General features: G+C 36.8%; 1 protein-coding gene across 1 annotated transcript in view; it reads right to left on the bottom strand.

Moving 5' to 3' along the window:
• ADAM22 (ADAM metallopeptidase domain 22) overlaps positions 1-13,557 on the bottom strand; it is a 39,442-nt gene extending 25,885 nt beyond the window's left edge. The window contains exons 1-6 of the mRNA XM_019616768.1: positions 13,535-13,557; positions 10,816-10,879; positions 10,125-10,194; positions 4,666-4,736; positions 2,962-3,036; positions 574-645 (exon numbers count right to left, since the gene is read on the bottom strand). Coding sequence (XP_019472313.1) covers positions 574-645; positions 2,962-3,036; positions 4,666-4,736; positions 10,125-10,194; positions 10,816-10,879; positions 13,535-13,557 — 375 coding nt within the window. The remainder of the gene's footprint in view (positions 1-573; positions 646-2,961; positions 3,037-4,665; positions 4,737-10,124; positions 10,195-10,815; positions 10,880-13,534) is intronic.
• Between the last annotated feature and the right edge of the window lie 1,217 nt (positions 13,558-14,774).

The raw sequence follows: 14,774 nt of genomic DNA, 5'->3' as shown, positions 1-14,774 counted from the left end.
CAGGAGTATTTAAGCTCTCACCGGCAGCCATGCATTCAATATTGGGGGTTAATAATGCACATTTCAAGAGTGGCAACTACATTCTTCTTTTTTCTAGTAATGCTTTTCCAGAATGAGATGTAAGAGCCAGCAGCTTATCCTACTTAGCATCAAAAATATAATCCACATAATCCATTTGTATGTCCCTATTCTAACTCATTACTTAAATGGTTTTCATTTTTCTCTCTTTTTTAGAGATATTTTAGTGTATTCTAATTCAGATGATTTTTTAGGTTTCAGGTAGACAACTTATAAGCTTGTGTTAAAAACTATCATATCTAAGATGCTCTTTAAACCTCAACTCCAGAGATCTATCTGATTAAAGATACTTGAATGCTTGCAGCCACAAAAAATTCTCTAATGCTTTATTTTAGACAAAGGCTGACATGACTGACTTCAGTTCTAGATGAAAATTGGTGATCTTTGCATTTGTTGTTATTAGGTACACCATGAAATAACAGCTCCTGATTTATCGGAAGGAGAATCATATGATGATCTCATGCATAAAAGAACATTCAGTCAAGTGATACTTACTAAATCTGCCAAGTTCACAACTGACTTAGCATAGCTGTTTGTGTGGCCAACTGATAAGCGGTGCTTTTTACACTGCAAAACAAACACAGATAAATTACAAGTATAGATTTAGAAGAACAAGTTCCTTTTCCAAAAAACCCACTAAGTAAAAAGTAACTATGCCAACAGGAGAGGCTCTGTGTATGGTTTGGTCTCTTGTGCTGAACTATTAAATGATAGTAGAAAACTGCTCAGAAATGCACATTATTGATACATTTCACAACAACTGTTGTAAGGAAAGCATTCTAAGATCTTCAGCGGAAAAAAAATGCTATAAGAACAGGAATCCATTGTTAATCTCTTCATTAGCTTTATTAATTATTTATTCATTCATTAACTTTATTTATTATTAAATAAATAATATTAAATAAATATTAAATAATTCATTCATTAGCTTTATTTATTGTTAAAGGAAATTTCCAAATGCCAGTACAGAAATTAGCAGCAAAATCTCTATAACTGAGATTTCTTTAGAGGTGTTCCAACATCTGTGCTTGTATTTGTGCTGCAATCTAATAGATTTCCTACGTTTTTCCAGTACTTCCCTCCCTTAGACTAGATTCCGGATTTCTTCATTTATAATATCACACTGAATAATGGCTCAAATCACTTTAGCAATCAGATTGCAAGGGCATCTTCAATGAAATCTATACCACAATGTGATAAAGATGACCTTTTAACACTGAAGATACTTTTTCAAGTACTCTTGTCTGCAGAAACACAGACATAAACAAGCACTATGAATATGAAGGCACAAGTATCTTAGAAGAATTCAGGACTTAAAGGCAAAGATTTTCAGAAATGTTTGACCACCTTGTGTCCCAAGATGCTTGATTTTGGAAGGAACGTTTTCTGGAAGTTGGGATATTTTAGTACATAAGAAGTGTCAGGCAGCAGGCTGGTGGGAAAGGAAGGTTTACGAGCAGGAATGGAAGAAAAAAACACTGAAAAATGAGGAAGTTTCACTTACTAGAATAACAGAGGAACAAGACTGCAAAGCTAAAAATGGTATAAAGGATGAAATGGATATGGCACAAAATAAACGGAGGTGTCCCTGGACCTGGGAGCTGCTGGCTGTGTCCACCTGGAGTGTGGCGTCTACGGCACACATAAAGAATGTGCAAAACACACCTATGCGCCGTAGGGTAAGGAATGAGCCGAGAGCTTGCCTCCTCTTCATGGAATAAAATTATGTAGCTTATTACAGATGTTCAAAGACATTTGTTTCAGAGAACAAACTTTCAAGTTGGCTGATTCTTGCATTGCCAATAATTAACCAAAAATTAGGAAGCGTTGTCCCCAGACAAATGAGGTCCCAGTGGAAATGCTGCAGCTTCAGGTCTTCAGGACAAACATAATACTTCAAGAGAATTCAGCATCTCGTATTGTTTGTTTTAATCTAGGAATTTATTGCTACTCTCACCAAACTGAGCTGACAAGAGTATGTTGGTATCACTAAAATTGTCTAATAAGAATGATAAATTCCTTTTAGACTCCTATTGTCTGATTTTGCCAGTTTGAGGGAAAGAAAGAAGTTGCACCTTACAAAAAGGACTGACAAAACGTATAGATACACTGATTTCAAAGCCACAAAGAATCATAAAATCACCTAATAATAAAATCAGCAGTTTGAGGGGCATCACTGGTCTCTGAGCTTTACCCAGTTGCTTCAGGATCAAATCCTACCATTTGTGTTTGAAACAAACACATCTTCAAGAAATATCCTGTTCATATTTGAAGACTGTGAGAGATGAAGAGTTCATCATTTCTTTTGCTATGCCTTTTATTAATTAATAATGAACTTCACTGACATAAATCTGTGCTTCACTAAGCCTCGTTTTTCTTCAATACACTAAGCTTTCGTATGCTTCTTTCCACTACATTAGAGAGCCCATTTATGTTTTTCCCTAAGAAAATATTCAAGCTTAACAAAACACATTTCTCTAAATTTATTTGGATGTATCAAAAAAATCTAGTCAATATTAATCTTCCCATTGTCAGCAGCAGCTGCACAAAGTCAGTGATTACATTAGTGATTGCTGAGCTGCTGCACTGAAGACAAGTACTGAAGAAAGTCTGAAAGAAAGCCATCAACTTAAGCCCCATTTTCATTAACTACCTTTTGATGCAAAGCTTTAATTTATGATGCTTTCTCTGATATGCAGGACTGCTTGCATTCTTGGTGAAGTCACCTTGCTAACATTCAGTCACATCTCTATCAATGACAATCTTTTTTCTTAAGGACACTGCATTTATTCTGGCCATATATTATTCTTTATCACTTATAGGAAAATGAAGTGAATTTTATTCTACTGACAAACATAAGATATTGAAGTATGCCAGTCTTACCATTAGATGATCATTTACAATCATTAACTCAATGTATTTTGTTTCTTCTTCAATTTTACGTGGAATCTGACGAACCTACAGAGAGAATATAACCATAAGAGAGCGTGATGATGACAGAGTACAGAGGAAGTATAACTGGTAACTGGAAACAGTTTCAGCAAACAAGCTTCTCACACATATTTTTGTTAATTCTGCTTTTAGATTTTGACGATACTTCTTGTTATTAATTATGCCACAGTAAAAAAAATTCTTAGCTGTACCCTATGCAGAGAATTGTAGGTTTACACGTTTGTCAATTTTGTCTGGATTTGCTGTAAAAATGAGTAAACATATTTACTGTGTAACTGGTTGGGATATTTCGTGGAGGGTGAAAAGGAACGGACTGGATTTTTTTTTCAAATATATAGTCCTCATATTTCACCTCCTCTGGAACACTTGTTTGAACTTAAACAATGAAATCAAGCATTTTAACCCAGCAAATTCCAAGTTTAGATTTTTTAAAGGACAATTCTCAGCAAGGCTCACATATATAAACTTTCTTTTTCACTAAGAAAGTAATCCTTCCTACGCTTTTTACAGAAAAATCTCAGTATTTTTTATTTGCACACTGCTTGATTCATACAGCAAATGCAGTACCCACCTCCGTCTCACACACTTACTTTGCATTTAGAAACATTTATGACAGTGCTTCTCCATGGTGTTCTTGTTTTCCTGTTTTTTTTTTCCAGGAGAGTTATTACATCAATATGATTTGAAAATGCACAGTAATGGCTAGTTTAAAGAAAGATAGCAAACCACCTAATGTAAAATAAGATCCTCATGAATGATTTTTGGATTTTTTTCCAGTTTCTTTCTCACTTCTTTTCTCAATCTGAGATGGTTACATTAGTCAGAGAGAAAGTCATCTTCCCCTCTCACTGTCCTCTGTTTGATGTTGCCAGCACTGTTCAGGCCCTTTCAGCCAGTTCTGTTTTGACCTGTACCATTATTTCAGCTCCATTCCTAAAGCAAAGAATTGTTTCTGTCTTTCCAACGTACAAATATAAGTTAATTTCTTCTCCCCTTTAAAAAAACGGAGACCAAAATATCACTTTAGAATATTTATTTTAAAACAAAGTAAGATAAAGTAGGTACTTGTTACCATTGCAACATAAAAGTGATTTGTTAATGTTTCATTACATAGGAGTTTCTGAAAAACTATGTATCCAAAATAGGATAAAATATTTTATCTATTATAGATAGATATTTATCTATTATATTTTTTCCATATGCAATTTAGCAGTGTTTAAAAATTTTTCAATATTGAGAGAAATGCTATTCTTGAGATTCAGCAACAGATTAAATTGAGCCTATGTGTGGAAATGGCTCATGCTTTTATAAATGTAATGGAGAGGGTCTGCCATGCTTTGGCCACACACACATCATAGGGTACCCAAAAATTCTCTTGAAAGAATTTTTGTGGTTGTGGTGGCACCTTAATGAAAGGTGACAACATAAGCACTTAACTCTTCAGGTAGGCACTGTACAAGAGAGTCCAGCAATCCCTTGTCAACATTAGATACCACTTTCTGTTATAGCTGTATCATACATAGAGACCTCATGCCAGTCCAGGAGCAGCAACAGGACTCCATCTGGATGAAACAGTTCAGCAGACAGGACAAACTTGATAGCATATTACTTATAAATAAGCACATCGGTGCATACCTGCCTTCTCCTTCTTTTGTGTCTCGGCTTTACAACAAACTTCTGTGATGTAGCATTCACGTGCCAGAACTCTAAGCAGAAAACACAGGCAAACCCATTGAGTGTTTACAAAAATACAGCCCAACAATTAGTGACCCCAATGCTTCATGACAGTAGTATGGCATTCTTCCATGCATCAGATGCAAAAGCAACTCCTTTTTTCAATGTTCCAGTTAGAAAGGAGGCAATGTTACAGATGCTTCCCTGTAGCAGGGTTCTTATTAAGAACTCTACTAGTGATAATCTGGTCTGCTGAAACAGATGATCTGGAGGTGTCGTGCTTCAGAAAGCACAGCAGATGTTCTATGCCAAAACTTCACCAATACTGGGGATGTAATATTAGCACAGAGTTTCCACAGAGCAAATCATATTTTTAGAAATTCAGCAGGCATTCACAGAGCCCTCGCAATACCCACCTAAATTAATAAGAGAATGAAAGGCAGAATTAACAGTTTAAGAAGATTATATTCACAACGTAAAACATGTTTGAGTTGGGAGAAATGTTATGGGAATTTGGCAGTTGTCCCTGTCAATACGATATTCTTCCCTGTTAATCCCACTGTGTTTTTAATTTCATAAACCTCTGATAGTAAGCACCAAGTAGTTTATTCTTCTGTCAAATCTACTACTAGCCCCTGATGGAAAGGAACACAATATAAACTAAATAGAAGACAACACTTGTTCTCAGTCACTCCCACACAATTCCATGGGGGAGCTATAAGAAAAAAGGGGCCAGACTTTTTGGCAGAATCTGTCGTGTAAGGGCAAGGGGAAATGATTTCAAACTAAAAGAGGGAAGATTTATATTGGATATAAGAATAAAGTTTTCTATGATAAGAGCAGTGAAGCACTGGAACAGGCTGCCCAGAGAGATGGCAGATGCCACATCCCTGGAGACACTTAAGGCCAGGCTTTACTGGGCTCTGAGTACCAGATATAGCTGTCCCTGCTCAAAGGTCCCTTCTAATTCAAATGATTCTACCATTCAATGATTTTATGACAATTCTACTTCTCCACCTTCTGGATTCAAAGCATCTCCCTCACCTTTCCCTGTACAATAGCAAACTCCTTCCTTATCTTGTATAAACATGTTTACTATTTACATATTCCCACAAAGACTTTTTCTGAGTAAATTAAATGCTTGTAATTGTGCATTCTGTAACATTTTTCCTTTACCTAGTTTCCCTCCTTTGTATTTTCTCTAACTTCAGACACCCTTTAATTCCCCAGGAACTGAAGACTGCAATAATTCCATGGCAATTTGACCAGTCCTATAGAGAAATAGACAGCGCTATGGAAGATGTGTAAGTTAAGGGACTCCAATTCACACACCTTTATAGACATGTTTTGATTGTGTTAAAAGCCCTCAGTAGTTCAGCTTTGTTGGTACATAGGTTTCTTACAGCACTACAGTTTCTCACCCACTTCTGGTGCTGTATGTGATATATGTATATAGTGCTGCCTGTGTCATGCAATGTATGTTACCCCCCTGTTGACAGATTTGCTGTTCACGAATGCTGCAGATTGTTCTTGTACTGTTAAATCAGTATGCAGTGATATATTTTTTAACATGCTAGCTATGCATATAGAGAGCTATTAAATTAAGGTAAATGTTAATATTTCAAACAAGCCAATTATTAATCTTACCTCTCATACTATAGTAAAATGCCTGCAATTTCTATTTAAGGTTCAAATACACTTGAATACAATAATATTTGGAACTTGATGGAGCTGATAGAGCTGTTATGCCAACAAAGGCTTAAAATGAGAATTTGAATTACCCATCTGACAAAGTTTCACCAGGGGTAAGAGCTAACGTTAACCTGGAGTGGCTATTCACTTACAATGCAAACCATCAAAGCAAAGCTTGGACAACTGGCATTGTCTTGGCTGTATCTCAACAATTATGTTCTCATTTTGGTGCTTGAAATTTGCAGATATCCTTCCACAAAGGGGCCTGTGCAATCCCTAGGCTTAGGAACATTTTCATGGATACACCAGTGCACTTAAAGATTTTCTGTGCACTTTGGGTATGTTGATTAATTCAGTCTGTGTTTGTGACTCTCAACCTTTCACTTGAGGTTTTGTATTATCATAAATGAAACTAGTAACAATCTAACTTCTAAATAAATGAAATAGTAATTTACAAGACGTGTACGGGATTCCAGATAACTTGACCAGCAAATGTGAACCTTTTCCCTACCATCGGAAGTCAGCCATCTCCGAGGGGAATGATGCAGCCATTAGCACTGACACATTAGCACACATTAACACTGCGCCATAACTCACAAACTGGATGAATTCACACAGGGTCCATTTCCAGCCAGAGACCCTCAGGCTAAATAACATGACCAGCAAAATCAGCCAGGAAATGCAGAGCTGAAAAAGCCTAGCGGAAATTTTGACAGGAAGATATTATCTTGAAAAAAATGTAAGGACAGCTCCAGTGACTCCAAAAGGAAGGGACATCTGTTATACACTACTTGAAAAACAACACCTTCAATAAATACTGTTGTCTAAGACAATGCCAGGGCACTAAATGTCTGAAGACAGACTGTGAGAAAACGTACAGTCTACTAAATTATGAAGTCAGAGGCTCTAAACATGCTAAGTTTTTGGATGAGCTTTCTTTCTTTAAAGTCATTGCGTCTACGTGCAATTGTAGAGTACAATACAATTTATTCTTTTCTGCAATAGCTATTTTCCTTTTTGTTTGTCTCTTCTTTGTTAAACTCCCAGAGGGCAAAAGAATGTAAAAAGTACATTGCTATTGAGCTGTGGTAAAATAGTGGGCTTTTACAATTACTTATATCGAGTAATCCCTATTACTTGTTTTTTTTCCTTTCTAACATCAATACAGAAGCTCGTGATACATCCAGTCCATTCCTAATGCAGAGCTGAGTGGAAATCCGAGCTTTTACACAGACTCTTCAAAAGATAAGAAGAAAATCCTGACATCAAGGAACAGCTGCTTACACTGGGCAAATTGATAAATTAGGAAAGTATTAAGGAACATAAGAAATACTGATGCCACAATCTAACACAGTGCTTGCTGTTAACGACTCTGTGGCAGTACTTCCAAAAATAAAAAAATAAAATGAATCTATAATACGAGCAATTACTTGCAAGTATTTCTTAAAGAAAACAACAAAAAAGGAAAGGTAAGGCAATAGAGCACACCAGGCAGACTGCAGGGAAGACTCGGTGCAGGAGCAGTGCTGGTGGGGCAGCACAGGCTGGGAGTGAAGGAGGAGGTGGGGTACGGTGTGCTGTGGGACTGGGGATGAACTCATGTTGGGGAAAGGGTGGACAAGCAGATGGCGGTGGGAACAGCTCTCATCCTCTGGAGATGTGGCTGTCCATGACACGACTTAAAAACAGTCTTAAACTGAATAAGCAAAGACAAATAAAAATGGTGGGATTTTCAGCCAGAGCATAATTTGTTACAACTACCGAAACTTTTACAACAAGCCTCAGAATAATGTTTCCAAACAGCTTCACAAAAGCAAATACAAGCGTGTAGAAGGGCAAACACTAAGTTAAATTTTATTTCACCACGTATGAGATACTAAGCACAAAGAGATATCACCTTTTCTCCACATTACAAACATTTCTATAACTCAGACCACTAACATTCCATAATTAAATCTCCTTTTTAACATTAAAAAAAAAAATAATTCTATGACCTCGTGATTTTAATTCAATCAAGGGAGACATCTTCCATTTGAAAAGCCAACAACTATTTACTTGTTATCTATGGTAAAATCAGAACTATGCAAGTGTATCTGGATTTCTGTGGAAAAATCTGAAGCCTTATTTTGACAGATCTTTTGAGAATCAAGAAGCTTTGGTGGAGGTGAAACAGGTGGGTTCTGCTTGCAAGGAATTCCTTTTCATAATTTTTAAAGCAGAAAATAATTGTTTTACTCCAGAATCTTGGAAACATAAAATTGAACTATTAGGAAATCTTAGGAGACTGCTGATAGATATCTGTAAGCACCAGCTCTGGCAGTCTCCTGTTTTAACAATCTAAGACAGAAGACTTCTCTCAATCACTCAGCTGTGATTGCATTATTTCCAGACTTCCATATGACATATCCTTAAGAAACTGATCCAAGGTGCACTTGATTAGTCAGCCTCCTGTTCAATACATTGTTCTCATTACTCTGTCATCTCCGCAAGCACAGGCAGTAACCATGGATCATGTGTAAGGTGCACATACATAGTAAGCTTCCAGATAGGACATGGACAGCATGCTGTGCACAAGCACTTTGTGCTGCCCTTCCACCCCATTCCATCCTCTGCCTTGCCTGGCCATAAGAAGCAGGGACATAAGGCACCAAGCTGGGAAAATGTGTTTAAAGGCAGAAAGATTGCTTCTCCAGAAGTGAAATCAAGGTGACCCAACTGTAGCAATTCCCTTGGTTGTTTAGGTTTTTGTTTTGTTTTCTCATTAATTCTCTGAACAATTCTGCTTTGCTTAACAGTTAACAAAGCTGCATACGCCATGCTCCAGAATAGGATGATTCATCTTCTGGGCAGTACCCAGCATGGTAAGAAACCAGATCCCACTGTTATCATAGAACAAATGATTCTTGTGGCACTGGACAACTGTAACTTCTATCTAAGAAGAAATTAGTCTAGAGTTGATTTCTACTAAAATGAGTGTCTACGAAGGATAGTTTCATTTATCTAGCATTTATTTTGTAGCGTAAGGAAAATGCATCTGTAAATATTGCAAATTCTTGACAGAATGAGAACAAGTCATAAATACTGGCATTTTTGCTTCAATTAACAAGCCAACTTCTCAGATGAAAACTGATTTTTAAAAATCTCTTCGTACTCCATACACAAAATAAAGTATTTGAGGATTACTACAAGAACTTGAAACCACTTCTACCTCCAAAGTCATTTGTCAGCATCAGAAGAGATGCTGAATGAACTGGAAATTAGAGTGTCCAAGAAAAACAATAACATACCCTTCAGACTTACATTCACACCATGATACTCACCCTGTATCTCAAAATGGGAAAAATCCCCGAAAAGCTATGAGCTGTTGGCAATGTGAGGTTTATTTTCATCACTTTTAGGCTACCCTATTCCTTTCTTTTCTATAACTCTTAGCAGATAATGCAGTCTGTAGACTGCAAGACTTGTTAAGTGAAATATACACCATAACGTGAAGGTCTGGGAGGGGTCTGATTCATTGGATTCAAGTTTTTTCAGCCCTTCATGTTCTTTTCCAGTGCCTTCAGTGTTTCAGATCCATTTTTTTCAGCTTTTTTTTTTTCTTTTAATTTAATAGGAAAGAGATATGCAAATAAACAATGCACTGTCAGAAGATTATTCATCAAATATGATTAACAAATCTGATCTTAGACTAAAACAAATCAATAGCCATGAATATTAAAAAATCATACCAGATGGTAGGTCATCCAAAGGAAACTCAAACAACTTGGATTTGTAAACAGAGTGGAAATGGAAGTCATCCTGCAATAGTAAATAATTGCATGTATTAAAAATCAACAATAATCATCTTGTGAGCCTTAAAAAGACAGTTCTAAAGGGTCCCTTGCTATTCAAAACCTACATTAGGAAAGTGCAACTGCAAGGCACCATTTCCTTATACTCTTCCCAGCTGTGATGGGATTGCTAACACCACAGTTACATCTTTTATTTGAAGTATGTGAGTACAGCAATAAAGTCGTTGAGCACACTTAGAGCTGGACTTAGGAGAGCTGTCCAGGGAACACTGTGAGAATCATGGAAGCTGCTGCACTGGAGCAGAAAGCAAAGCAGGAGAGGGATATAACAAACTCAGGGTGGGAAATGCCAAAGGAGGGGACAGAACACTCATAGATATCTTCTGCTGGCTCCAAGTGACACTCAGCCTCCAGGAGTGCTGCACTGCTCTACTTCCAAGTGTACAGAACATACACATGTATCACTACCTGATTTTTAGAGGATTAATTCTGTCTGTGATTAGGAGGACTCAGAAGCTGAGTTAATGAGTTGGTACTGAGGGGAATGAGTCTTATACCTAATCTGTACCAATGAATGCCTGTATTCCATGAAAAAAAATACGGCAGGACTACCAGAAGTTCTACTTACATCTGAATTGTAGTTTTCATCTGGTTCAATTAGGTAAGTATGATTTCCATCATAGAACATCCCACTGTCATGAGCAAGAGAAGTAAATTTAAAATAAACATTAGTACAGTATTGAAGTTTAAGAAGCTCACATATTTAAAAACAAATATTTCACAAGAGAAGCAGTTAAAAACGTATTCAGGAACTGAACATAATTCTGAATCATTTTTTTGTTTCTTTGCTTTAGAGAGATGCTCGTTCCCATGATGATAATAGATAGACTCTACTTTCTCCCATAAATCTTCCCTACAACATGCAAAAACACCACAAAATCCAGCTTAGAGAAATCTCACACAGATCTACTTGCAATAAGGGCTCTGCTTTCAGAATTATTCATACAGAGGTTTTTGAACTTGCCTACAGCTTTCCCACAAATAAAAATGTTATTAAATTGAACTGACCTTAGATTTTCATGGTTTTGATTTACTCTTTTCAAAGTAATATTGCATAGTACCAAGGACAAGTGGCATAACAGGATATTTGAGATGCTCCAGTAATAACAACTATAATAGATGATATCTTCTTGAATTAATTCATCTTTCTAGAAAAAGTCAATGCTATATATAGCACTGCATCAATACAGACATTATATGATTTTCATGATAAGGAAATTAAAACTTCATCATATAGGTTTCTAATGAGCTGTGGTGAAAAATACAGAGACTGAGGACAAAGCCTTATGCCATATCTTTGGTTCTGGTGAACCAAGAGCTCTTTCTTAATAGCATAAAATCTTATAATCATAAAATCTGAAGGTCATTCATAATATGCACCGTGTTATATATCTTGAAAATCTGGCACTTTGCCTGCCCACACACAACCACCATCTAAGTTCTATTACAAAGTACAGTTCAGTTCTAAATGAAGTACTGAAGTGTTAAGGCATCCTAGATCGAAGAAGACAGTAACACCAAATGTTCTGGTGCTACAACTTGAATACACAGTAAAAACACAGTTCATTCCTACAATTATGCTTTCTATTACGAGTTACCTTAAGTTTATTTAGGTAAAGAGTTTAGGGAAGCATTTCTTATTTCACCATTTTGATCTTCAGACAAACCAGCAATTTTTAAAAATTTTCCCCTTATTGCCGTGACATACATGCATGGTTGGAATTAGGCTGTACCAGCATGTCCCTTTCTAAATGCTCCTAACAGGACTTTGAGCCTGACTATAAGTCTGACCTGCAAGTTAAAATTTGGCACAAATTACAGCAGCATAAAAGCAAGATCATTTATTTATTTGAATTACTCTTTAGCAACCTCCTATACAATTAAAAAAAAAAATATCAGAATTATAAATGATAAACCCTGACATTTTTTTTTTTTTTAATGCAACTTAATTTTTAATCAGCAAAATGTTGATTTTGCTCAGTGCCTAATGCAGTCAGTGAAATGCTGCCATTTCATTTCTGACTATTTAGAAATGTAAGTGTATATTAAACTTGTAGACTATGACATCTCCTGGTGAGCATATTTTTCTTAGCATACTTCGGACTTTGCCATGAGTACACCCACAATTCTGTGCTTATTCTCCAGGAACAAACACTGTCTGTGCTCCTAAAATAAGTACTCTAGCACCTGCTGAAGTTTTCTGCCTCAGAAAAATGTAAGATTTGGGGATATTTGGGAAGGTCTGGAACAGTACTTCATCATGCTAAACCTCCTTCCTTCTCATTACAGTTTTAAACACAGTCTGCAAGACCGAGTGATGTTAACAAATGACTTCTTGTGTGAACATTGTGCTCAGCAGCACTGACTTCTGATCAAGTCACTTAATAAATAAAAAAAAAAAAAATAACACAGCTGACCCTCAGATCTGACTTGCCCCCCATGGCACTTTTCCAATGACTTCAATAGTTTTAGGCTCTGTCAAGGTATCACACTAGAGAGAAAGCAGCAGCAAAACACAAGCTATCTACAAAAAATCCACATTTGGGTTATGTAAAGTCTTCAGAAAAACAAATTTGCAGTCATAAAGTCTAACTCGCAGTTACAACAGCAGTTTATGTATTTACCACCAGTGGGCAGCAAAATCACAGCACAACTGGTTTCTGTGTGACTGGCCTCCAAACGCAGAACCGAGCTCAGCTCAGAACTGAGCGCAGATCATTTATATCCCAGCAACCAAAGTGTTTTGCATTCAAAGTGTTTTGCATTAACTCACAGGAAGCTGCGGTTACTGCATATCCCACAGAAAGAACAAATTCCAGCGAGCTTAGAGTTAAAGTTGTAGAGAAACTTATTTCATTAGCAAAGTCATTAAGAAGAAATTTGAGGACTCCATCAGCCAGTCACCCTATTAATTTAATTAATGAAAAGAAGACTACAACATAGACATTACCAACAGAAGAACTCAAAATTTATGATTAGAAATACAACATTATCTCTGCAGGCATGTCTGAAAAAATGTCTGCTCTAGCTGGTCAAGAATTAGGGATAGTATGATAAGTGAGAGAGATTAGCACGAACTTTGGGAATATGAAGCTCGTTATTCTATTAAAGGCATCTGTTCTGTCTCATGCATTTCCTAAAATTCAGTATATATTTGTAGTATTTAATTAGCATTTGAAACAGATTATGGAGAAACTAGCTGTAATGCTGGAGATGCAATGCCAGAGAAGGTAAGGTTAATACAGCTCAGGAAAACAATACTTTCTTATACCAGATGCTGGAATTACCAGCCCATTACAGTAAGCTTCATATTTCATCCTGTGTGAAGGATAACTGCTGAAACATTTCACAAAAAGGAAAAAAAAAGATAACACTCGAGAGAGCTGAATCATACAGGAAAGAGTGCATCTTTCTTCACATTACTGTGTTAGAAGAACCCTATTTGAACATTAGGCAGTTTTAGAATACTGAGCAGCAGCAGATCAGTCTTAAGAGGCAACCAGCAAAGGGAGGCCAGGAAAGGACATGTGCTGCCCCTCCTTCTTTTGTTGCACTCTCTCCTAGGAGTTAGCAGGGGCTTAGACCTAATGGATCACTGCTAATGGAAGCCATGAAGCTAAATCCCCTCAAGATGCAGCAGGATGCTGCTATTTTTAGGCTCACTGACACCACCAAACCCGAGGTCAGTTTAATTGAGCTGCTCAGCCTTGACAATAAATGAGAGAAGCACATCTCTAAGTCAGACAATGAGTGCAGGAATGATGGATCTAATGCATACATTCTCCCCCTTCCTCATAAAAAAAGTAACAAATATAAAAGTTACTTAAATATGTGTATGTGTGTGTCTGATACTAAAACTACAGAACAGTTGGAAACGGATAACAATGAAGACTTCTATGAGCTGAGTCCTGTTTCCTCAGGGAAAGCAATCTCCATGCTCAGGCTCTCCTGCTGCCCTGATCCTTCCAGCCAATCTGAGCATCAAAAGTGCTGAGGTCCTGTAATTCCCAGAGTCAACAGACACTGAAGTGACTTGGCTGCTCTGTAAACCTGGCGAGTATCTTTCAATAGTGCCAAAAGTAGACAGGTCCAAAAGCTGAGAATCAGCGCACAGCTCTGTGTAACCTTCAATGACAGGTGCTTTAACTACATTATCACTAAAACGATGTACTTTGAAACAAATTCGCACAATTTTTCATCCTTTATTTCAGATTTTCAAAGGTTTGACTATCTCACAGGTATTATCCCATGCACACAGCTTAAGACAAGCACTACTGTGAAGAACATGGATAGGACTAGAGAAACTCAACACTGACACTTTCCTTTGTAAACGAAGTAGGAAAGAAAGAATAAATACAGCATTCTAACAATAAGAAAAGAACACAAGCGAATTTTGAATGGTTCATATCAATCTTGGTATTATTTTTTGTTCCTGTAAAATGGAGCATTTTTAGCTGCTTTCATATCTCTATTATAAACTATCTTAAAAAAAAAAATCTGGTCAAAGCTGTTATCATATGTCTTTAT

The sequence above is a fragment of the Meleagris gallopavo genome, chromosome 6, assembly GCF_000146605.3.
Source record: "Meleagris gallopavo isolate NT-WF06-2002-E0010 breed Aviagen turkey brand Nicholas breeding stock chromosome 6, Turkey_5.1, whole genome shotgun sequence".
NCBI classification, from domain to species: domain Eukaryota; kingdom Metazoa; phylum Chordata; class Aves; order Galliformes; family Phasianidae; genus Meleagris; species Meleagris gallopavo.
The sequence above is the reverse complement of the archived record's forward strand: the minus strand, read 5'-3'. Positions and strand labels throughout refer to the sequence as shown.